Below are 21,356 nucleotides of genomic sequence, written 5' to 3'. Positions count from 1 at the left end.
ATGTATTATAGTATAGCTTATAATCCATCAAACATTTTTGCTCGCGCCCGATTGGTCTAAACGCGTCACGTGACCGAATATTCCCTAGCTAAAACTCGGGAATATCCGAGGATATTCCCCACTGAATTTTCAAAACAGCGCGTGTTGTGAAAAATATTTGAAGGATAAGATTCAAGAGGTTCAAGATTCTGTTAATTTGCCTTTTCACCTAATATATTAGTTACTTATAAATATTTCAATGTATGGCGAGGTGACCTCTAGAAACCACCAGGCATAATAAACACAATAGCCTCCATTTGGCTCAAAAATATGCTCAGATATTTGTCCACGAACATTATCTGTTCCTTAAAGTTCACAGTTATCTGTTCGCTTCTCGGAACAGATAATGTCCGCAGACAAGTATCCGAGCATATTTTTATGCCAAATGGAGGCTATTGTTTATCTATCTTAGATTTATCATGGTGAGTCTCTTTCTAGAAAGAAAAAACAGCACATTGAGAATTTTTGTTTGTATTTGAAGACTTTTAAAGGGTCTCTACTTTTATCAATTTTCTGTCACCTAATACCAACAGGAGCAAAGGCCTGTAAGGAACTTCAGTTGTATGAAGAAGCAATCAAGTGGTGCTGCGATGGGTTGGCAGTATCCTTTACTAATGCAATTACAAACAATATCTTGTATTTGGTGCCTCCTTTTGAATTCTTTGTTTTGAATCACCAGGATGATATGTTGTGAATCATCAAACCAGCCATATAAATTCGGACTGAATTATTGTGAAAGTATCCAACTTACATTTAGACGGTTCCGCCAAAATATAATATTCTTTGCCTAGCACTGGGGACTCTTTGTCTGCGCGAACACTCGAGTTTCAGCGGACTTTTAAGGCTTCGCTTGGTAAACGAAATAAGAGTGGAATATATATACATAAACAAATAAATTCTGTATGTTTGATTTTGAGTAAATCGCGAAAAGATTTCTAACCATGATACTTTAAGCATAGGAATTGAAAAGGGACCTACAGATGAACACAATTTTAATAAAATTGTTTCAAAGTGATCCTAAAATGTGCCATGAAGCTATAATTATTTTTACGTTATGCACCAATGATGTAAGTCTCCTTGATATAATTCCCTTTATTGTATTTTCTCTTCCATTGTGCTTCTTTATAATTTGAAGACTCTATAGGGATTTTCTTGTTATCTTCTTGTATATTTCACCTTCCATACAACATGGTTAAGGATGCTACAATTAGCTTTTTATAGCAAATCGGGTTTGCGAAAAATTCACGTTTTATTGATTTTGAACCTTTTTTTTTTGTCTCCTTGGAAATATTGATATCAAACTTTAATCTAGTTTCAAAAACTGTCCAATCCAATCGAGGGAAGACCAAAAAAAAGACTTTTTGCCTGAGGCGAAAGCCCTACAACGGTAAAAACCAAAGTGTTCTTAATCTTGACTGTAAGAAGATTGATCGGGAAAACAAGACTTTGCAGGAAGTAAAAGGCAAGTCTATGGAGGATGAAGCTAAAAATGATGATGCACAGAAACTCAACACGAAGACTGAAACTGATGCAGTCAAGGTATAATGGTCAAATATTTGAGATAAATGTTGCTGCCAAATGTCTTTTTTCATTGACCGATAGACTGCCTGGCTTATTTAGTTGTTTGTCATGCAGGAAATAAACGACAGAAAAGGAAGCCTCTCAAGCAAAATCATTGGTGAATGCAGAGGAATATCTCGTGGAGCTCGAAACGATTTTGACCGTGCCCAGCTGTACCTTGTACTACCCACAAGTAGCATCAAAAAGAATAAAGACAGGGCGGTGGAGGGAATAGTGCACGTGGCGGACGGTTTCCAATTGTTCGCGAGTGGTGAGAAAGAAAAAGCAATATCGCGCTTCAACCAAGGTCTAGCTGTTTTCAGGGAATTAGGAGACCGAGAAGGAGAAGAAAGTGTCGGTGTCATTTTAGCGGCGGTCTATCAGTCTTTATCGTGGGAGTGCCATTTTGCCCATGATTATCATCACGCAGAGGAAAACTTTAAACGCCGCGTGGTGATTATGAAGGAGACACGATTGGCAGCAGCTCAGAATGAGAGAATAGGTGAGCCCCACTTCAACTTGTATCAAGTTGGCAGGAACTTTAAAAAGGCCGAAGAGTACTACAGCGAGGATCTTGCAGATTGCAAAAAGATGGGAGACAGACCTGGAGAGGGGCTTGCGTACCGGAATCTTGGCGACACATGTTACCTTACAGCCTTGGATGTGGTACATTGTTCAAACTACATGCGAGACGCCATGTTGTACTACAACGAGTATCTAAACATTTCCATGGAACTTGGCGACAAAGGTAAAGAAGGCGATGCATATCTTTCTATTGGAAGAATACACCAATATCTTGGTGATCTCAAGAAAACCCAGCATTACTACAGCAAATGTTTAACCATTTGTAAAGAAATCGGAGACGTGGAAGGCGAAAAACATGCTCTTCGCAAATTAAGGTCTACGTTACTCATTCGTGGTGACCTTAAGCAGGTGATGCAATTAAATAATCAATCGCTTTTCATTTCCAAGAAAACCTACGACTACTTCCACGAAGTAGAAGCACTGATATATCAAGGACACTGCTTGGCAGAGTGTAGATTTTTCAGCGATGCTGTTCTCTCCTATCAGTCTTCTGTGGAAAAAGCAAATTCCATCCGAGACTGGAATCTCTTGGAGGATTGGATGAAGATCTCCATACGGCATTTCTTTGGAATTGCGTACGCCGCACTCTCTGCCACTCTACTCAGACTGGACAAGACAGAAGAAGCTTTGTTAACTGCTGAGAAGGGACGCGCACAAGCTCTAGCCGACCTGCTGGAAACACAGTATGGTTTTGAAGCATGCTACCACGGTCAGGACCCAGCAGAAGTCTCACAGCAAGAAACAGCGAGTGAATTGTTCACCTGCGCCCCCGCCAACACTGTCTTTCTGGCCGTTTCCAAAAATGTAATCAATGTGTGGCTACTGCAAGACGGAAGGCAAGTCCACTTCAGTCAGAGTAATTTGGCTGAAGACCATTCCGAAGATCCGAGCTCATTTCTCGAGGAAACCTACAAAGAGGTTGGTGTTAAACGCAGAGTAAGATGCGAGGATAGGTCACTAGATGCACTCCGCAACAAAGATGGCTTGACAATACAAAAGCCGACCGACTTGTCGCTTCTCAGTTTCCAAGAAAATCTGCGTAAAGGTGACAAAAAGGCATCACGCACGTCACCTCCTGTTCACAGAAAACGCCTCTCCGTCCTTTATGACGCCGTTGTCGCTCCAGTAATTCCCCACCTTCGTGGAAATGAGCTCGTTATTGTCCCCGATGGTCAGTTCTTCCTGGTTCCTTTTGGTGCCTTACAAGATACCGAGTCCCGCTACCTGTGCGAATCGTTCAGCATCCGTGTAATTCCTTCCCTGACCTGTTTGAAGATGATCTTGGATGCTCCAACCGATCACCACTGCAAACGCGGTGCTCTGGTTGTAGGAGATCCGTGGGTGCAAGAAGTTGTAAACGATGAAGGACGAAAACTACGTCAACTTCCGGGTGCCAGGAAAGAAGCGAAGATGATCGCAGCGATTGTCAAGACTTCCCCTCTCATTGGTTCAGATGCCACGAAAGAAGCAGTGCTGAGCAGGCTCAACAACGTTGCGCTGATACACCTTGCAGCACATGGCAACTCTAAAGCCGGTGAGATTGTATTGGCTCCCAATTTGTCGAGAAAATCCGAGATCCCCACTAGAAAGGATTTCTTGCTGACCATGCCTGATGTGTTGAATGTTGGCCTTAGAGCAAGACTTGTGGTGCTAAGCTGCTGCCATAGTGGCCAAGGAGAGGTCTGTGACGAGGGCGTGGTCGGAATAGCTCGAGCTTTTCTGGGTGCAGGGGCCCGTTCCGTCCTTGTGGCACTATGGGCAATTGACGACGACGCAACACTAGAGTTCATGCGTGTGTTCTACCAACACCTGGCCCGAGGGACGAAAGCCAGCCAAGCCTTAAACGGCGCCGCAAACTACATGAGGGAATCAACAGATTTCGGTGCGACTTGCCACTGGGCGCCATTTGTGTTGCTTGGAGATGACGTCACACTGGACTGCTTTGAAGAGGATGAAGACGTCTTGGAGCATACTTCTACAAGGTACAGTGACGGATATTAAACCAGTAAAATGTTATCGCAAAACTGAATTCCTCAGTCGTAGCCTCCAGCACAGACGTGTTACAAACTCCTCATGTAAACATGAATTCGGCCATAAACAAGGTCTACCTAGATTCCTCGGAGGGGGCGGGGAACTCCCATATGAATAGGCCGGAAATGCTCATTGTCTCGCTTCTTTTACAGTACACTCGATAAAATAAAAAAGCTGTCATTTCCATTTTAAGTGTTATCTTTTAGGGGTCAAATAAAGCTCGAGCCACACCCGAATCGGTCTCCTTTAGGGGCTTAATTCAAATTTTTTGAAGAGCATCACTGACCTTTTCACATGGGAGTACCCAGAAGAGATTCATTTCAATAATCTACCGGTTAAGTCGACATCCTGCTAAAACAAATGAGTTCACTGTTAATGAGACCATTCAACTTATACTTCCATGTGGTACTGTTTATTATGCTGCCCGAGGTAGTTTTAACTTTTAAGTTTGTAGATGAAGCCCTGGGGTTCAACTGTTTTAATGAAAGCTTTTGAGCATTTCTTACATGTAGTACTGTTTATTATGCTGCCAGAGGTAGTTTTAACTTCTAAGTTTGTAGATGAACCCCTGGGGTGCAACTGTGCAAATGAAAGCTTTTGAGCATTTCTTACATGTAGTAGTTTATTATGCTGCACAGGGTTGTTCTAACTTTTAAGTCTGTACATGACCCTCGGTTTTATTTGATACACTGGACAAGGTAGTTCTAACTTTCAAGTCTGTGACACATCAAATGAAGACAGTGAAAGCCATCGGTCAATTCCCATACAGTACCATTAGTATGCTTTCAAGTTTGGAAATGACGCCCCTTATTTGAATGAATAACAATATTTCATAATGATAGCAATGTTTGTTTTGCAATTTCTTTGTTTTGTTTTTGTTTTTCAGGAAAGACAATTGAAGGGAACTTCTGCATCAAGTGAACATCTTGCTGTGACCCTGTATTCACTTGGAAAGCAACTGAGACCCCCACTTATATTTAGTGCATGAATTAAGGAAATAACTAATTGTAAGCATTTGTGAAGGTATCTGAAAATTATAGGTAATTGAGAATTTGTGAAGTTGCAAAGCCAATCTCATATGAACATTATGAATTATCAATTTAAATAACAAACGTTATAAATCAATTATAAGGATTTTTTTTACATAATCAGTTGTGACAAGATTCGTAAGCAAAACGTCGGCAATTAATTACATGCAATTGTAGATTTAGGAAGTTAAATTTATATCAAAAATGTCCACAATCAATTTTTGTACTGCTATTTTTTCAAAAAGCAGGAATTGGTGACATTAAAATTTCCTAAAATAAGAGATTTGTAGTCTAAGCACAAGTCATTTTTCAAATTTTTTATTGATTAGTAATTAGGAACTAATAAATATTCAGGGTTTCATTAGGGGCAAATTGACTAACTCTAAGGATGATTCTGGCCACTTGCTTTGACCTTCTAGGGAAAAGCTCCTCTTCAAAGGAAGTTTGGTTCAAAAGTTTTTGCCCAGCTGTGAAAACCAGTTTCCCTCCTACTGAAAATGTTACGGAAACCCCATGAAATATTACTGATTATTGATTCAGTCTTTTGAAGTTAATGAACAGTGAGGCTGTAAGTTTTCTAGTCTAGTTGGTACCTGTAATTTTTGTCAACTTAATATGGTAACAGTAATAAACAAATTCAAATCACGTTGCGTATTTTTATATGAAATTGGGAAGGTATTTGTTTATTTATTATTATTTTTTTTTGCAGATATTTACAATGTTAACCTTATCTTTGTTTAAAGGGGCTAGGTCATGTAATTTTAGGCAATTTCAGCACTGATCAAATAGTCATAGAATTAACTAAAATATCACAAAACGGCTCAAAACTATAGAAGATCTCAAACAAAACACAGGAAAGCCAAGAAGGGACATGGATGGACAAAACTGGAGAGGATTAAAATGCAGTGCATTTGGGTACATTTGAAAAACATCGGCCCACCTTTTTTCAAATTTATATCAGTTTATGTCAAAATGTCATTTACACAGCTGGAAAATCATTCTCAGTTGTTATGTGGCCGTTATTTTGCAAATGAAAGACTCTTGCTCTGCCAATTTGATGTTTAGAGCTCATAATTAACAAAATTAAACAGAATAACCTAAAATAGCGTGACCTAGCCCCTTTAAGCCTGTCCAAATGGGAAATGTTTGGCAATTAAACACGATCAAACTTTGTTTGGAGGCGCAGTGGCCTCATGGTTAGTGTGCTTGTCCCCGGATTGAGCAGTCCGGGTTCAAACCCTGGCCGGGGACACTGTGTTGTGTTCTTGGGCAAGACATTTTACTCTCACAGAGCCTCTCTCCACCCAGGTGTATAAATGGGTACCAGCAAATTGTTGGGGAAACCTAACAAATTGCAGGGGAGTGACCTGCGATAGACTAGTATCCCATCACGGGGGGTAGAAATACTCCTAGCTGCTTCATGCTACAGAAACCGGGATAAGCTCCGGCAACTATCTGCCAGTCGACTCCAAGGCTTCACTTCAAACTTTGTCTGGTGACAAAACGTTTTCCTGTTTGGACACCTTGTTTGATCATGCTTGATAAAATTTGAATGCCGACAAAAATTGATCACACAATGTAAGACATCTTGTTCGTATGGACGGTGATGAAACATGTTTGGTCACCAAACATTGTTTGATTGTGTTTGATCACCAAACATTTTCCATTTGGACAAGGCTTAATGATTATGCACGACTCCAGACTGAGTGGTCTGGGTTTAAGCCCTGGCCAGGAACGTAGTCTTGTTCTTGGGCAAAACGTTTTACTCTCAGTGCCTCTCTCCACCCAGGTGTACATTATGGGTATCTGTGAATTACATGCAACAGAAGGGGGAAGGGGGAAGGGGGGTTACCTGGATAGATTATCATCCCATCAAGGGGGTGTGGGGGATAGAAATGCTCCAGCACTTTACACTACAAAACCTACGATAAGAATTAGCATGATTGGCCACTAGACTTGACATACACATAAATCATTTGTCGTAATATTAAAATGTTTGCTGATAGTAAATCAAACTGTATTAGCTCAACAAGAGAAAGCAAACATTGACAAACTAATGTTTATCTTGTGCACTTAGCCAAATGGCACAGGAATGTGTTTAGCAAAAGATATGTAGGAAACAAGTAACCTGCCATGAAAACGTGTTCAAAGTGTACATGTTATACATAACATGTTCAGTTTTCCTGTTTTATCTACTTTACTTGTTTCAGAATAAAGTACATAAACCAAGATGAGGTCGTTTTTGGAAAACAGATGATGTATGCTTCAGTGCATCTGAAAATTCACCCATGAAGTAGATCCCTTTCTTAAACTCATTAATAATTCATCAAGTTTTCACAACGAAATCACAACCATGACCATGTCTAGATATTTGACGTCTGACAACATGTTTTTTAGAGGAGGTTTATGAATGGCAGAACTTTTTTTACAAAATGGTTACAAACTAAACAAGGATCTGTGAAGTGTCTCTTAATTAAGGAAGCTTTCTCATGGATAGCACAACTTAACCATCGTTTTTCTGAACATTTTGATTACCATTGGCAATTACAATTTTGATGTTTTTCAGCCTTACCAAACTTTCATGGTGAGGTTGCCTTCAATATTAAAGCAGTTTTATTGACTGTAACTTAACATGACATAGGGTTCCCCTCTAAGGCAGTACTTGAATGTGTTTAGTGAACGAGGGCTTTGGAAACAAGTAATCTCTTGAGATGGAATCCAGTTCTCCCAGAGCAGCCTGTGCATGATCTCTAGTCACATCATCAGCATCTGTTGACTCCACAATCTTTAATAACTGGTATATGTCCTTAAGTGTGGAGCTTAGTTCCTACAAATGGAAAATAGTGAGGTGTAAAATGAACGAAAGCACAAAGAAAAAATTGTGTAATCATCCATTTTCTTCATGAACCATGCTTCAAAGCCATAAATCAGCCAATGCTAATTAGATATTTTGAGCACCATTCTCCCATTGCAGCCTAATAGTTTGAGCCAGGGCCAGAATCATTGTGTTGCAGACTAGGCTATGCACTTTCATTTTAAAGGGGGGTCTCTCTACCCCAGTGTGTAAAAGCTACTGGGGAATGCAATTCAGAGAGAGTAACACTGCAATGGACTAGGATCCCATCCAGGGGGAAGTAGAAATAATCCAAGCCGCTTCACGTGAAGGAAACCAGGATAAGCTCCAGCAAGATGGGATAGTTTGGCCAGATAGACTACAGTTTTCTGTTGCCCAGATAGCAAAAGTTTCCTTTGTTGGAGGTCTTGCTACTAACACAACCATAAAATAGAATTCTCACGTAATTTATTCAGCCAAAGCCACACGTACATAGTTGTGCATGGGCTCCAGTGATAAGTGTGGGAAGGGTCATGCAAATGATGTCCCCTCATTGGCTGAAAAGACCAAGTCTTCACTTTGATTGGTGAATGAACTCACCTCCATTATGCTCTTCCCCAGTCCACGCAGTATTAAAGTAATGACTAGTATTGCAGCACCCCTGACTTCTGCTGACTTGTCAGTTTTCAGTACTGCTGACACGCAACTGAAAATCTGGTAAACAGAGAAAAGGTCTTGTTTTTGATATATTGATCTATGCATGCTAGTAAACAATCAACTTAGGCGTATGGGACCACTTCCTAATGAATGAAGTAAAAAAAAAAAACAGGGTCATTTGGGCTCTTTTGTCCCAATGTACCAATTTTTAGCCTGCAAGAAAACACATCAAAGTTTGAAACTTCTCAACCCAGTTGGGCAGGCCCTGTGTGAACACCTAGAACAGTCCATTTTGGGACTGCAATTTTAGCTATGTTCCCATGGAAGTGGCCCCAAATGGGTCAAGTCTCAACTCAGACTGAGTACTGTGTGTATTTGGTGTTTAACTTATTGGTAAAACTGTAATCTTGTCATTGTTAGCTGGTTACAGACCACTGAGACCAGTACCACAGTGAAACTGTGAACACATGATGTACAGAAAAGCGATGGTTCCAAGTAGATGTGGGGGGGCAGAGATGGTGCTGTGACGAGAAGGCTTTCCCTTACCAGTCTGGGCTGGGCTTATTCTGGCCTGGGGCCCATTTCTCAAAAGCCCTGGAAACTTTTCGGGCCCGTAAAGCCATTTTCAGTTCATCTGTATCTTCAAATGCAGAAGTGTATGCACCTGTAACTTCTTGTATGAAAAAAACCTCTCTTCACATTAAGAATATGTGAATAAAACAGCTCTGTAATTGTAAGGTTCGAGATTTTGCTATGGCTTTACGGGCCCGAAAAGTTTTGGGGGCTTTCGAGAAATGGGCCCCAGGTGCCATGTGTATGTTGAGTTTGCCTGGCTCTCAAGTTGATTGTCACTAGGAGAGCGATTCTGGACAACATAGGCCTCCATTATCAACTAAAGGGTTCTGAGGTCGTACTCACCCAGAAAAGTTTCAAAAATTGATTAGAAGTGTTTAAGACTAATATTCTGAGCGGAAATGTGACACCTTACAAGTAAATACGGTAGTAAACCCACTGACTGGTGTAACACTGGCTCTGCACAAGCAAACAGGTCTGGGCCGGGTTGTTCAAAATCCGGTTAATGCTAACCCCGGATTAAAAGTAAACAAAAGTATTAATTCTTCTTGTATAAAAATGTTTTTAACTTTTTATGTTTTGAATATTTCACGATTAATCAAGCTCAAAACTGAAGGACAAACAATATAAAGTCTATAACAGAAAACCTCACCGAAAAGTTACAAAACTAAAACCACAATTCTCGCTAATCCTGGGTTAGCTTAATCAGGCTTTGAACAACCCGGTCCTAGAGAATAGAGAAATTTAGCAACTACAGAATGTTATCTTGACACAGTACCATATTCTCGAAACTTAATTAAAAAGAATGTTTAGATACCAGTTAGGAGAATCTCTATTTTGAACTACCCACCTCATGTACAACTGGACCCAATGAGAACCTCAACAATTGACAGACATCACCAAGATTGGAGAGACTGCTGGCCCGAACCAGAGGCTCGGGATCCTTCACCCCAGTCAACAAGGCTGATAAAAGATGCTGAGAATATTTAGGTACCAGTTCACCACAGTTCCTGGTGGCTCGGACCAGAGCCTCTCCTAACTTCATTCTTTGTTCAGGAGATCTGACAGGTTGGCTTGATACCGGTGAAACTGCAAAATGTTATCAATACATGTTCTACGATTAACTGCAACATTACAATTTTTAATATTTACAGTGTGATATAGGACTCGTAGAGATGTTTTGCATGATGCATGTGATGGAATACACATTTACTGACCTCAGATGAAGATTGTATTAGCGAAATAATGGTCATATTCACATCCATATTTAAAGACGGCCGAAGATTTACAATGGTGTTCTGAAGATTTCCAAAGATGTTTAACACATTTCCCATACCCAATCTCAGGATGAGTTTGGCTTAATAACACAATGCAGTCACCTGCACTTTTCCATGGAAAATTGGAGAATTAGGGAAAATATACTGGTCATCATTTCCATGGGATTTTCTTTGTTTGCAATAATTTGAGGTTACATATTTGTTTAAAGTATGCCAGTTATGACTCATAAATAGCTCACATACCGTAAACTGCTGCTTACAAGCCTTGGGCTTATACAACTTTGTAAGGGCTTTAGATGGGCTTATAAATGGAGGGGCTTATATCCGAGGGGGCTTATATCCGAGGGGGCTTATATCCGAGGGGGCTTATATCCGAGGGGGCTTATAACCAGAATAAAAGAAAAAAACATTTCCAAACAAGCTATAGCTGCACATTTTGATCAGAATTATAGGTTTAAATTTCATTTACTGGTAATTAAGCTTGAATAAAACATCATAATAAAACAAATTCAAAACAAGGAAGGCTAGAGGGAGGCTTATATCCAGAGGGCTTAATAAACCCAGATATATTTTTTGGTTTACGGGTAGACGGGCCGATAACCGAGGGGCTTATAAGTGGCAGTTTATGGCATGACAGCAGTGAGTGAGAAATTGGTCCATAGACACAAGTACAATGTAGGTGTGAGATCAATGTTTTCATCTCAGAAGCATACATGTACACTATGTATAGTGTTATTTAAAACAAACACCAAACCAACCTCCTTCACTTTGTTTATAATAACCCTTCTCATTAACATCCTTCGTCCTGACTGCAATATTTCCAGCCTCTGTCTGGCACATAGCAAATTCACAAGCAAGTCGTGGCATAACCATATCAGCCCTTACATCAGCCAATGAGACAAGTCCTTGAATAGCAGCTAGATAAATATACGAGTCATCGTGTGATAGCTGTTCCAGAAAAATCTTCAATAAGGTATCCGTGGCTTGCACAGCTTTGGGATCTCTCTGGCGTAAAAGCAAGGCCAGTTGTATCATGGCATGACCTCGCACAGGAAGCAAGGGATCACAGAGCTGGGAGAATGCTTCATCAAATGCAGAGGAAGCTTTTCCTTGAGTGGATGAAGATATTTTCTCTTTTAGATGAGCATTTTCTTTTCCTACTGGAGATTAAAAAATAACTTAAAAAGACCATAATTCGAGGAAGTTTGAAAACCATTATTACTGAGTGGCAAGCGATTTTATGGAACAGTGAAAATATGAGAGATCTTTATAAATTTGAAATGTGCACAAAGATGTAAAGACATGAATAATCATCACAGTTATGTACACAAGTTAAGCTGTTGTGAAAACAATGCCTGAAAAAGATTCAGGATTCAACAGGATGAATGCCAATACTCAATTATTGATGTAAGAAAAATAATATGAAATCAACAAAATTTTGCATTGGCAGCCCCACTTTGTAATGATAATAACTTTTTAAGGAGAAATACAATAATTCACCAGTAAGTAGCTCTTAATTTGTGTAAATAGTTTCATTTCTACATATTTTTTTTCCTTTTGTTGTTATGTATTATAATTTTGACAGACGTGTAACCAATATGTACATGTGAATAGTACAAAATAAAATTATGTAGTAATCTGTACGGTGTTCATCACTCTTTGGAAGATTTGTTATTAGTAGTAACTACCTTTGGTTGTTGCAGACCTTGAATCAACCTTTACTGTTTCAGAATCCTGCCCTAAAGTCTTTGCGGCAATGTTCATTCTGTGACTCCACACTGCCCCATGTGTTGCTATGGCAATCCGCACATCGCAAGCCATATCCTTGATCTTTTCTGATGGATGTTGTTCAGCTAGCATTTCCAGCAAAGGAAGAAGACCTTGAACAAGAGGTTGATGCTCTTTCTTAATCTGCAATAAATCAATTGTACATGAATGTACAGTATCCATATGATTGCCAGTTCATAGCCTGGTTATAGTGTATATTGTTCCTTCTTTGAGGACCTTTTTGAGACCCAAAAATGTGCTGCAAGAGAATCCCAGTAGAAAGTGTGTTATATTGTGATTGTATTTTATCTTCCAGACACCTCAACAGTGTATTAACCCCTGAAATTCCAGGGCAGATAAAAATCTAATTTCTTACCACAAAACATTTACACAATCAAGCAAACAGGTGATGAGAATAAAGAGAATCATCAGCATAGTGATATTGTCTTGATGCACTACCAAATTCTCAGATTAAAAATGATCACATTGCTTGCATCACAGGAAGTAAAGGTGGACTACAAAGTCAGAGATCAGGTGTTTGAATCTAGATGAGTACAAAATAATAAATTAAAATATCTTGCTGGGGGGGGGGGAGTTGTTATTATATGGGAACCTGGTGGGGAAGGGTAGGGTTAGGGGCTGAGGGGGAGGGATTGTACAGGGACTGAGTGTGGCGTGGGTGTAAAGAGAGAGAAAAAAAAACTGGTTTGAAAAATTTAAAGCAGAGGCAAAAAATTAAAGATGATCACATTGCTTGCATCACAGGCCTAGACTGTGGAGATACAGGTGGACTACAAAGTCAGAGATTGGGTGTTTGAATGTAGATGAGTACAAAATAATACAAAAAATCGTGCTGGGGTGATACTGTATGGGATCCTGATAAGGGAAGGGTGGGCTTAAGAACTCAGGGGGGGGGGGAGTGTAGGAACTGAGAGTGGTGTGGATGTAAAGAGAACAAAAAACTACTAGGTTTGAAAAATTTAAAGCAGAAGCAGAAATAAAATCACAACATACGAAACTGTCCTAGCTCTCTGTCTGTATAATGGAAGTGATTTGACGCAACTTTGTTCCAAGAATTATTTGGAGAACTCAATGATAAGATAACACATAAGATCACCTCAACTGCTCCGCCCAGCATTGCCGACAACATCCCAAGGGCCATAGTCAGTGTCTCGGTAACAAATGCTGTTCCCAGTCCGTCCTCATCTGCATCCATAATGGCACAGGCACGTTTCAGTGTAGACTCTATGAAGATGAGCATCTGTGAAGCATTTCTGAGAATGAACTCTCCAAGTCTCTCGCACATGAGTGCAATAAGATGGAGGATCAGAAGACTGTGTTGTGTGTCTGAAAAAAAAAAAAACGTAAAAATAACATCACTTAAGGTGACTTGGAAAATTTATATCCTTTCCATCATTGGCACTCTATCATTCATGTAGATACAAAACAAGAATAACTTTTCATATAGTTACAGCTATAGAAAGTTTCACCTCTTTACTACTTAAATTTTCTATGACACCAAAATAAACTGGAGGTGCGTGGAAAAAAGCCCTGACTCTTAATCTTATCTCAAATTCTCCTTTTTTTCCTGGAAGGAAGCATAAAGCAATTTGCTTGGAGAATCTCACAGTCTATCAGATGTCACTAAGGGTCTTTTTCCGTACAACTCTTAAGTTGTAATTGCAATGCTTAAAGAGGTCAAAATGTTCTCCCTTTTTCCTAATTTTGAGACTACTAAGTTTACCACATCTGACAAAAAATTTATGTGAAAAAACATCAGCATTAAAGTAGCAGACACGGTACCTCCAGAGTTTGTATTGTTCATATCATCTGAAAAGTCTGATACGATATTTGTCAACTCCTGCATCAGGTATACAAAGAAGTCTCCACCAACATTGTCCTTTTTGAGACCACCTAAGAGTTCCACAATGCACAATGCTTGCACTTCACTGTTACTCAAATCAGCTCCTTGCAAATCCCTCAAGATGTCATCAACATAACCATGATCAACAGCATTATCATTTTGACATCTAATTATCACACCGCCATCATCTCCATGTGCAAACACAAACTTGTCAAACATAAGAGGAACAAAAAAGTCTTGCTTCTCATTTTTGTGGCCTGCATTAGAGTTTGTTAGAACTAAATTCTCTGGCGGGCTCATTCTAAAAGCCAGAGTATACAACAGTTGGAGAGTTTGACATTGCTCAGCATTCTCTAGGGTGTAGATAAGGATTTCTTGAAGAGCAGACCTGAAAAATAAACAAATCAAAACATTGAAACATCTTTAACTACTACATAATCAGGAGTTGGTTTGGGGTCAAGGATCCTATCCCTGCGGATTTACGATCGCGAGTCATTTATAGGTTTTCATGTGCAGGCTGTAGTGCCCATTATGTTGGTGAAACCAACAGACACTTCACTACCCGCATCCGTGAACATCTCTCCTCTGACAAACATTTCCACATCCTTAAACACCTGAGAAGTTCTGAAAATTGTTGCTCCCTTTGTTCAGAAGACTGTTTTAAAATTCTTGACTCTGCTTCCACAAGCTTCCAATTGAAAATCAAGGAAGCCATGCACATCCTTTAGGAGCAGCCACCTTTAAATTCCCAGGCCAAACATCTTAATTTATCCCTTTTATACCAATTACTCTACATTCTTAGCTTAAATAGTTTTCCCTTTTTTTTGGTTTGCACCTGCATCCTTGATTATTCTTGTTAATATCTCACTTTGTTTTACTATTAATTGTATTGCATATTTTCATTTTATTTCACAATGTACAACTGACAGTGGATGATGTTTCATCTGAAACATGTATTTTCTACATTAAATAATGAACTTCAAAAACATTGTGCGGTTCATCAAAGCCATATCCTACTAAATAAGTACTTTTAACAAAGTGAAATGAACAATGTCCAGGGTTGATGTCCTTCTTTTGGTGACAAATGCAAACCAAACTCCTTGACAGTATAATGAGCTTGAGCTTATTGCAGGGTTTTCATTACAGGCCCTAACCCATTGCACCTGTTACGGCTGAGTATGCTTGATTTTCCCTTGATACTGCGGGTGAAGTTGTCTGTTGTTGAAAGAATTCATCCACAAAGTAACAAGTTTGTTACAAGTGTGGAGAACAAGGCTTCAAGTGACTCAAAACTTCATGACAGCCCTGAAGTGTCCTCAACATTGACGAAGCCAAGCTAATTCTTGCACCACACAGAAATGTCCATGGCAACCCAGTGAGTGGTGTCAACTACATGACTTTGTACATATAGTGCCATGACACTGATCTATAAAAATCACCAACAAATTCAAAGCAAATCTGCACAAGATCCCTAAAGACTTCAAAATTATTTCACATAGGTACAAGCATTTTTCTTTACACCTTTTGGCAGTGGAGTGCACATACATGTATCATGGAATGCTGACATTTGACTAAACTCACCTTAGATGAGAAATTCCTTTCCTTGTGAAACAGAAGAGTTCAAAAACTGGATGGACAATTGGCATCAAAAATCTTAACTCATCACCAACTGATCCTGAAACAAAGACCTAAAAGACATATAATCAAGTAATTAATGACCAAGTCTGTTTAAAAATTGAGGTACACCTTGTTCTGTTGCAACACACAGTCGAACACCTATTAAAGATAATTTCCAGTCCGTACTGTGCACCCTCGAGAGTTTGCTTGTGTTTTTCAATTTGTTTCATGAAAGACATCACAAAATGTAAACATTTTGCAACTACTGACAGTGTACAGTGTTTCAAAACAACCATCATTATGGATATGAAGCGGTCGAAGCTTTATGTTTCGTTCTTTCTTTTGTCACTATTGCGGAGCACCTCTCGTAGAATCTTACTATAACAAATCAAACACTTCTCATAAAAATTGACCGAGATATCCTTGTTTATCATATTTGATCAAAAATTTGGTTCAGTGTATGAGGTCATCACTTGGCTAATTTGCATAATTTATTTTAAAAACTTGAAAATCTCTGGAACGAAAAGAGATAATTATTTGAAAACAGTAAACAGCATTTTTACTCTTGTACAGACTACTTGTTTATGTCTTAAAATGGCTCAGATTTGAATGATGTGATTTTCATCATAGTAGCACTTTAAGGGGCCATTATCCATTTCCCTGAGAGTGGCTATCTAATAAGGGTTGCACTGTATTAACTTTTTAAAAATGTTAGAAAATTTGTGCTTAAACATTAATCATCTCAAAATGACCTATTTTTGATGATGTAAAGTAATTTTGCAAAGTCATAATATTTTCCCAGATCTACCTAAAGAATTACCTTGAATAATGCTATAAGTTAATTTCAAGTACAATTAAGGGAAACTGAAACATGCGTACCTTGTGAATATCTTCAACACATCTTACAACTGTGAGTTCATCAACAAAATCACCAACAACTTTTTCATCTAAAAAAGTTTAATCAAAGAAAGAGTCATAAACTGTTCCTTTTAAAAATTTGTTGTCTTGGCTCCCAAGAGAGCTCGAATTGCTAGAAATCCTTGCATAAGATTTTTAAACTGTTTTGCTTATTATAATCCCAAGTAAAACCAAAACAGTTCTAAACACTGCAACTAGGGCAAAGGACCATATTCCAGAACATCCAGGGATTATTGAATGCAGTGATCCAGAGTACAGTATGTAAACATTATGTCACAAAAAAAAGCCGTCCTTAAAAGTGATTTCTGGTGTGTACTGTGCAGTCTCAGCACCACAATAGCCCATTGCAAAAACCTGAGAGGACTGGGAAAGAGTATGGTTGTTTTCTGTTTGTTCGAAAAACTAAGATATTCAAATGAAAGATCAACTAAATTTGAGAGTCTTAAGCAAGAATAGAAGTATTTAGAGGAGGAAAATGGCAAAATGATATCACCTAAAATAGAGAGTGTGTATGGATTGGGTAGACAGGCCACAAAATTGTAAAGGTTTGTATGGAATTTTGCAACTTTCGCAAGGCTCCCATTTAGACAATTTTCTGCTGAAAACTCTCCAACTTGACTGGGTAGCTTTTAATTCAGTGTAACATTTCAGTTGAAATGTTTAGATTTTCAATCTAATCAATATAAGAAACTCGTCCCAGTCCTCTCACATTTTTGCAATGGGCTATGTCTGTGAGTCTCAATTGATGGAACATGAATCAATAATATTTGATATGAACCGCTTACCTTATCTTTGAGGCATTTTAAATTCTTTTTCCAGCAGTTTCTTTTATTTTTACAGCTATGAATTTGTTACAATTCGTTTACAAAAAAAAGTGATGTCAGAGAGAACAAATCATAAAAGCTTTGCATCCATAATGGCGGTGGACATGAAACGTTGAATTCACTTCATGTAACTAGCAGCGAAAAGTTACATTTTGTGATGTCTTACATGAGTCAAAACACAAAAAAGAAACAAACTCTTGAGAGTGCACAGTACAGACTGGAAATCATCGTTAAGGTCATTGAAAACTAGAACATATGTAGATGGCCGTCTTAAGATACCACCCATCGGCTGCATGTTTCATACATACATGTACACTATAATAGGCCTTTTGCACAATACAATCACATGGTATAGGATCTGCCATGCTGGATGGCAAATTGCGCACTGGGACTTCTTACACAAAGCATATACTCACTCAGACAAGATTAAAATGTCTTTGTTTTGGATTTCCCAGTGTGTAGTTTGCCATCCAGCAGGGCAGATCTTATTCCATGTGATTGTATTGTGCAAAGGGCCTGTTACATTATTTTTTAAGTGTGTCAGCCATGACCTACAATAGTGTAATACCTGGATCTGTTGTGGTTTGAGCTAAAGGTTCAATTATTGGAGAAAGGACATATTTCTGAGCCAGTTCAGGGTATTGCCTTAACATCTCCTTTATGATAGCTGAAGCAGCTCTGGCAAATAATTTTCCAACACCTTTGGTTTCTCCTCGTAATAACTGCAACACCTGTTAAGTAAATATTCCTCCCATCAACCTTGAGCAAGGTTTATACATGTTTCATAAGTCATGGCCTCAGGGCTTTCTTTCCCTTGATCCACAAAGGTTAGTAACAGACACCAAGCTATGAAAACAGGGGATACATACCACACATTTAATACAATGGTAAGCAATTTTGTTCACAATGATTTTTCAATTTGAGGAAACTGTTACTCACAGTCTGCAATCATAACATAACACAATAATAACAAGCCAAATTGCTTTTACATGACAACTTTTCATTCAGAGCCAACTTGTTCAATCAAACTCTGATTAAGCTAACCCCTGATTACTGGTAGTGAGAACTTTGAATTCACTTGATGTGTAACTTTTTGGTGTGGTTTCCCATTTATATATGTATTGTTTGTCATTCATTTTTTTAGCTTGAATTGCAACAACTGCTTGACTACAGTTGTAACTCACCTGTGGCGACACCAACTTATAATACTCCTCAACAGACTTTGCTTGACTTGGACAGTTTGCTATCACTTTTGCAATTACATCACACTTCTTCCATTCAGGGCTACTGCTGGTAACTTCACCTGCAACATCAAAGGTTGCTGTTAGGTTGTCATTGCTTCTGCTTTTACATGATCTGTTACCCTCCGTAAGATTAAAGTCTCCATTTCAACCATCCTATAGTTGCTAAATCAGGCCAGCTCTTATCTTTGGTTTTTGCCCCCTTAGGAGAGATTCTAGTCCATCACAAGGTTAACTCCAGCATTTTCATTTGCAATTCCTGCATGAAGAGAGGCACTGAGGGAGAAAAGTGTCTTGTCCAAGAACACAACACAATGACCCTTGCCAGAGCTCAAACCTGGACCACTCTGTCCAGAGTCTAGCATATTAACCTCAAGGCAAAATTTCCATACTTGAAATAGCACTACCAAAATTTGGGATACATGTAACTACTGCTAAGCCATGCATGTACATGTATGTGTGCATCAACTTATCATCCAGATCTGCATAGTATAATAATTTATATTTACTAAATCTTGGACTTTTCTTACATCACGTACTTTTAATTTTATTTAAGGATGCCTGTTAAGGGCTATCATTCCCTGTTAAAAATGTGCATCTTTATTTATAACATAAACACTTAGCTTTATCCCGTATTTAATTAAGAGGGCCATCTGTACAACCTGCTTTATTACTAGACAACAGAGCTTGACGTTGCAACCACTGAGGTTACCAATGCGACAAAATTTTTTTCACTGGCGACTAACTTTTCATGCTTTTCAGTGAAATACTTTTGCTGGTGACTACATGATCTGTATATATATGTTTAACAATATATTTATTATCTTGTGGTGTTTGCCACATTTGGAAGTCTGCTCAAGTAGACTGGCTGACATCTCACTGTATCAAAGTTTAACTAGCTATAAAAATGTGATATGTTGACAATACAGTTTAGTGACAACAAGAAAAGTTTGTTCAGTATTATAAAATGTAGATTCAATCATTATATATATTGTGTTATGAAGGGGTGTGTAGAAAAAGCCCTAAGTGACTCTTGATCTCATGTCAAATTCTCTTTTGTAGAGGGAAGCAAAAAGCAATTTGCTAGGAGAATCTTGCAGTCTATCCGATGTCACTTAGGTTCTTTTTTCACACACCTCTTCCTTTAATACCTGCTGATCCTTCAAGAAATGCGAGTAACACAGCTTTCACTCCATTTGGTTTCATAAGCCTTTCAGACAGAAGTTGACCGCAAACATTTTTCATCCATTTTGGAGTTTGTGATGGCAACACTGACTCTTTCATTCCTTGATTACCAGTTGGCTTCCCATTATCAACAGACAATTTTTTCTCAGAATTGTTTTTTATCAGCTGTTTCCCTCCACTCATTGGGCCCCTCTGAAGCGTCAAAAGCTCTCTTATCACTGTTGGCTGATAAACACGGTCAAGAATTCTTTGAAGATTCTGAGCACACAATTCCCTTTCACATGAAGTGACAAATAATTTGTGATTGTTTCTCGTCATGTGTGGGGGTTCTGCAGTTAACATATAAAGATCACTTGGCTGTAATTGATCACAAGAACCATGGTGAGTCAAAGGTTTAGTCACCAAGTCATCCTTCGAAACATCAGGTACATTTTTGCAAGCCTCGTCACCATTATCACCAAAATTCTCAGAAACATTTGTGACGCTGTGACCATGCTTCAAGCTTGTCAAATCTGATTTGCTAGATTTGACATTTGAATAACATGAAAAGGGAGCATAACAAATCTGCAGAAGCCCTGATAATATATCGCCAAGATGTCTAGACAAAACCAGAGCACTCAACATGCGCTGTGCTATACAGTCAACAAGTGTGTTTACGCATTCAAACAAACGTCTTTCACTCTTGGTACTACAGTGAATGTTAAGTGCAGCAGCAGATCCTGATCTCATTTCTACTGGTAAACCAACACCCGAAACTAGATTAGGACAAATTCCTAGAATAACAACAAATTGAATGGCTGTCAGCACTGTCTTTTGGTCATGTACACCGAGTGAATCCGCAGGCAACGGTGGGGTTTCATTCCCTCGTTTTTCAACCTTCTGTTTTGCCTTCTGGTCGCTATTTTTCTCACTAGCCAGTAGACTGACCAAAGATTCTTTAAGCAGTTTTAGAAGTTCTAAACACATCTCTACGAATCTCCACCTTATTTCATCTTTGCCATTTGTTAAGTCTACTTTTACCGTTTTCAAGTCGTTAGCTTCGTTTTTACAATCCAGGTTTCCCTTCTTGCAAATCTCCGTATCTTCACAGAATGCCTGAGATAATTCTTCACCTCTATTGCGGTTTTCAAAGTGTTTCTCCAACCGCGGAAAACGACCCTTTTTGCCGAGGGCGTCTTTTAATCGCTCCATATTTGATAAAAGAACTTCGTCAAACTCTTTCCTTTTTTCTGCCGGCGTTGCCTGTGATGCATTTGAGGTTAAAATACGCACAAATGACAGAACTTCTATAGCGGAGGCCATATTGCTGCCTCGACGCGATGTCATTTGCTGTGTCATGTAAGTGTTATGAAATGTC

The 21,356-nt window shown here is 38.9% G+C and overlaps 2 protein-coding genes across 5 annotated transcripts; one reads left to right on the top strand and one right to left on the bottom strand.

Annotated features, from left to right (window-relative positions):
• The first annotated feature begins 1,465 nt into the window (after positions 1–1,465).
• LOC145496088 (tetratricopeptide repeat protein 28-like) lies at positions 1,466–5,396 on the top strand. Of its 2 annotated transcripts, XM_081475708.1 has the most exons (3): positions 1,466–1,578; positions 1,675–4,166; positions 5,102–5,396. In XM_081475708.1, exons 1-3 carry the CDS (start codon positions 1,510–1,512, stop codon positions 5,112–5,114), a joined length of 2,574 nt encoding a protein of 857 aa, XP_081331834.1. In that variant the 5' UTR covers positions 1,466–1,509; the 3' UTR covers positions 5,115–5,396. The 2 variants fall into 2 exon arrangements, with proteins under 2 accessions (XP_081331834.1, XP_081331833.1); XM_081475707.1 differs by having other exon boundaries at positions 1,675–5,396.
• A 140-nt stretch (positions 5,397–5,536) lies between these two features.
• LOC145496087 (transport and Golgi organization protein 6 homolog) lies at positions 5,537–21,349 on the bottom strand. Of its 3 annotated transcripts, none has more exons than XM_081475703.1 (12): positions 19,966–21,349; positions 18,758–18,876; positions 18,142–18,304; positions 16,711–16,778; positions 15,796–15,902; positions 14,154–14,602; positions 13,468–13,697; positions 12,272–12,494; positions 11,342–11,743; positions 10,157–10,395; positions 8,677–8,790; positions 5,537–8,070 (listed from the first exon to the last, which is right to left on the bottom strand). In XM_081475703.1, the coding sequence occupies exons 1-12, from the start codon at positions 21,335–21,337 to the stop codon at positions 7,894–7,896; spliced, it is 3,663 nt and encodes a 1,220-aa protein (XP_081331829.1). In that variant the 5' UTR covers positions 21,338–21,349; the 3' UTR covers positions 5,537–7,893. The 3 variants fall into 3 exon arrangements, with proteins under 3 accessions (XP_081331829.1, XP_081331830.1, XP_081331831.1); XM_081475704.1 differs by having other exon boundaries at positions 11,342–11,740; XM_081475705.1 differs by having other exon boundaries at positions 11,342–11,692.
• Between the last annotated feature and the right edge of the window lie 7 nt (positions 21,350–21,356).

This window comes from Orbicella franksi, chromosome 8, assembly GCF_964199315.1.
Source record: "Orbicella franksi chromosome 8, jaOrbFran1.1, whole genome shotgun sequence".
NCBI lineage: Eukaryota > Metazoa > Cnidaria > Anthozoa > Scleractinia > Merulinidae > Orbicella > Orbicella franksi.
The sequence above is the reverse complement of the archived record's forward strand: the minus strand, read 5'-3'. Positions and strand labels throughout refer to the sequence as shown.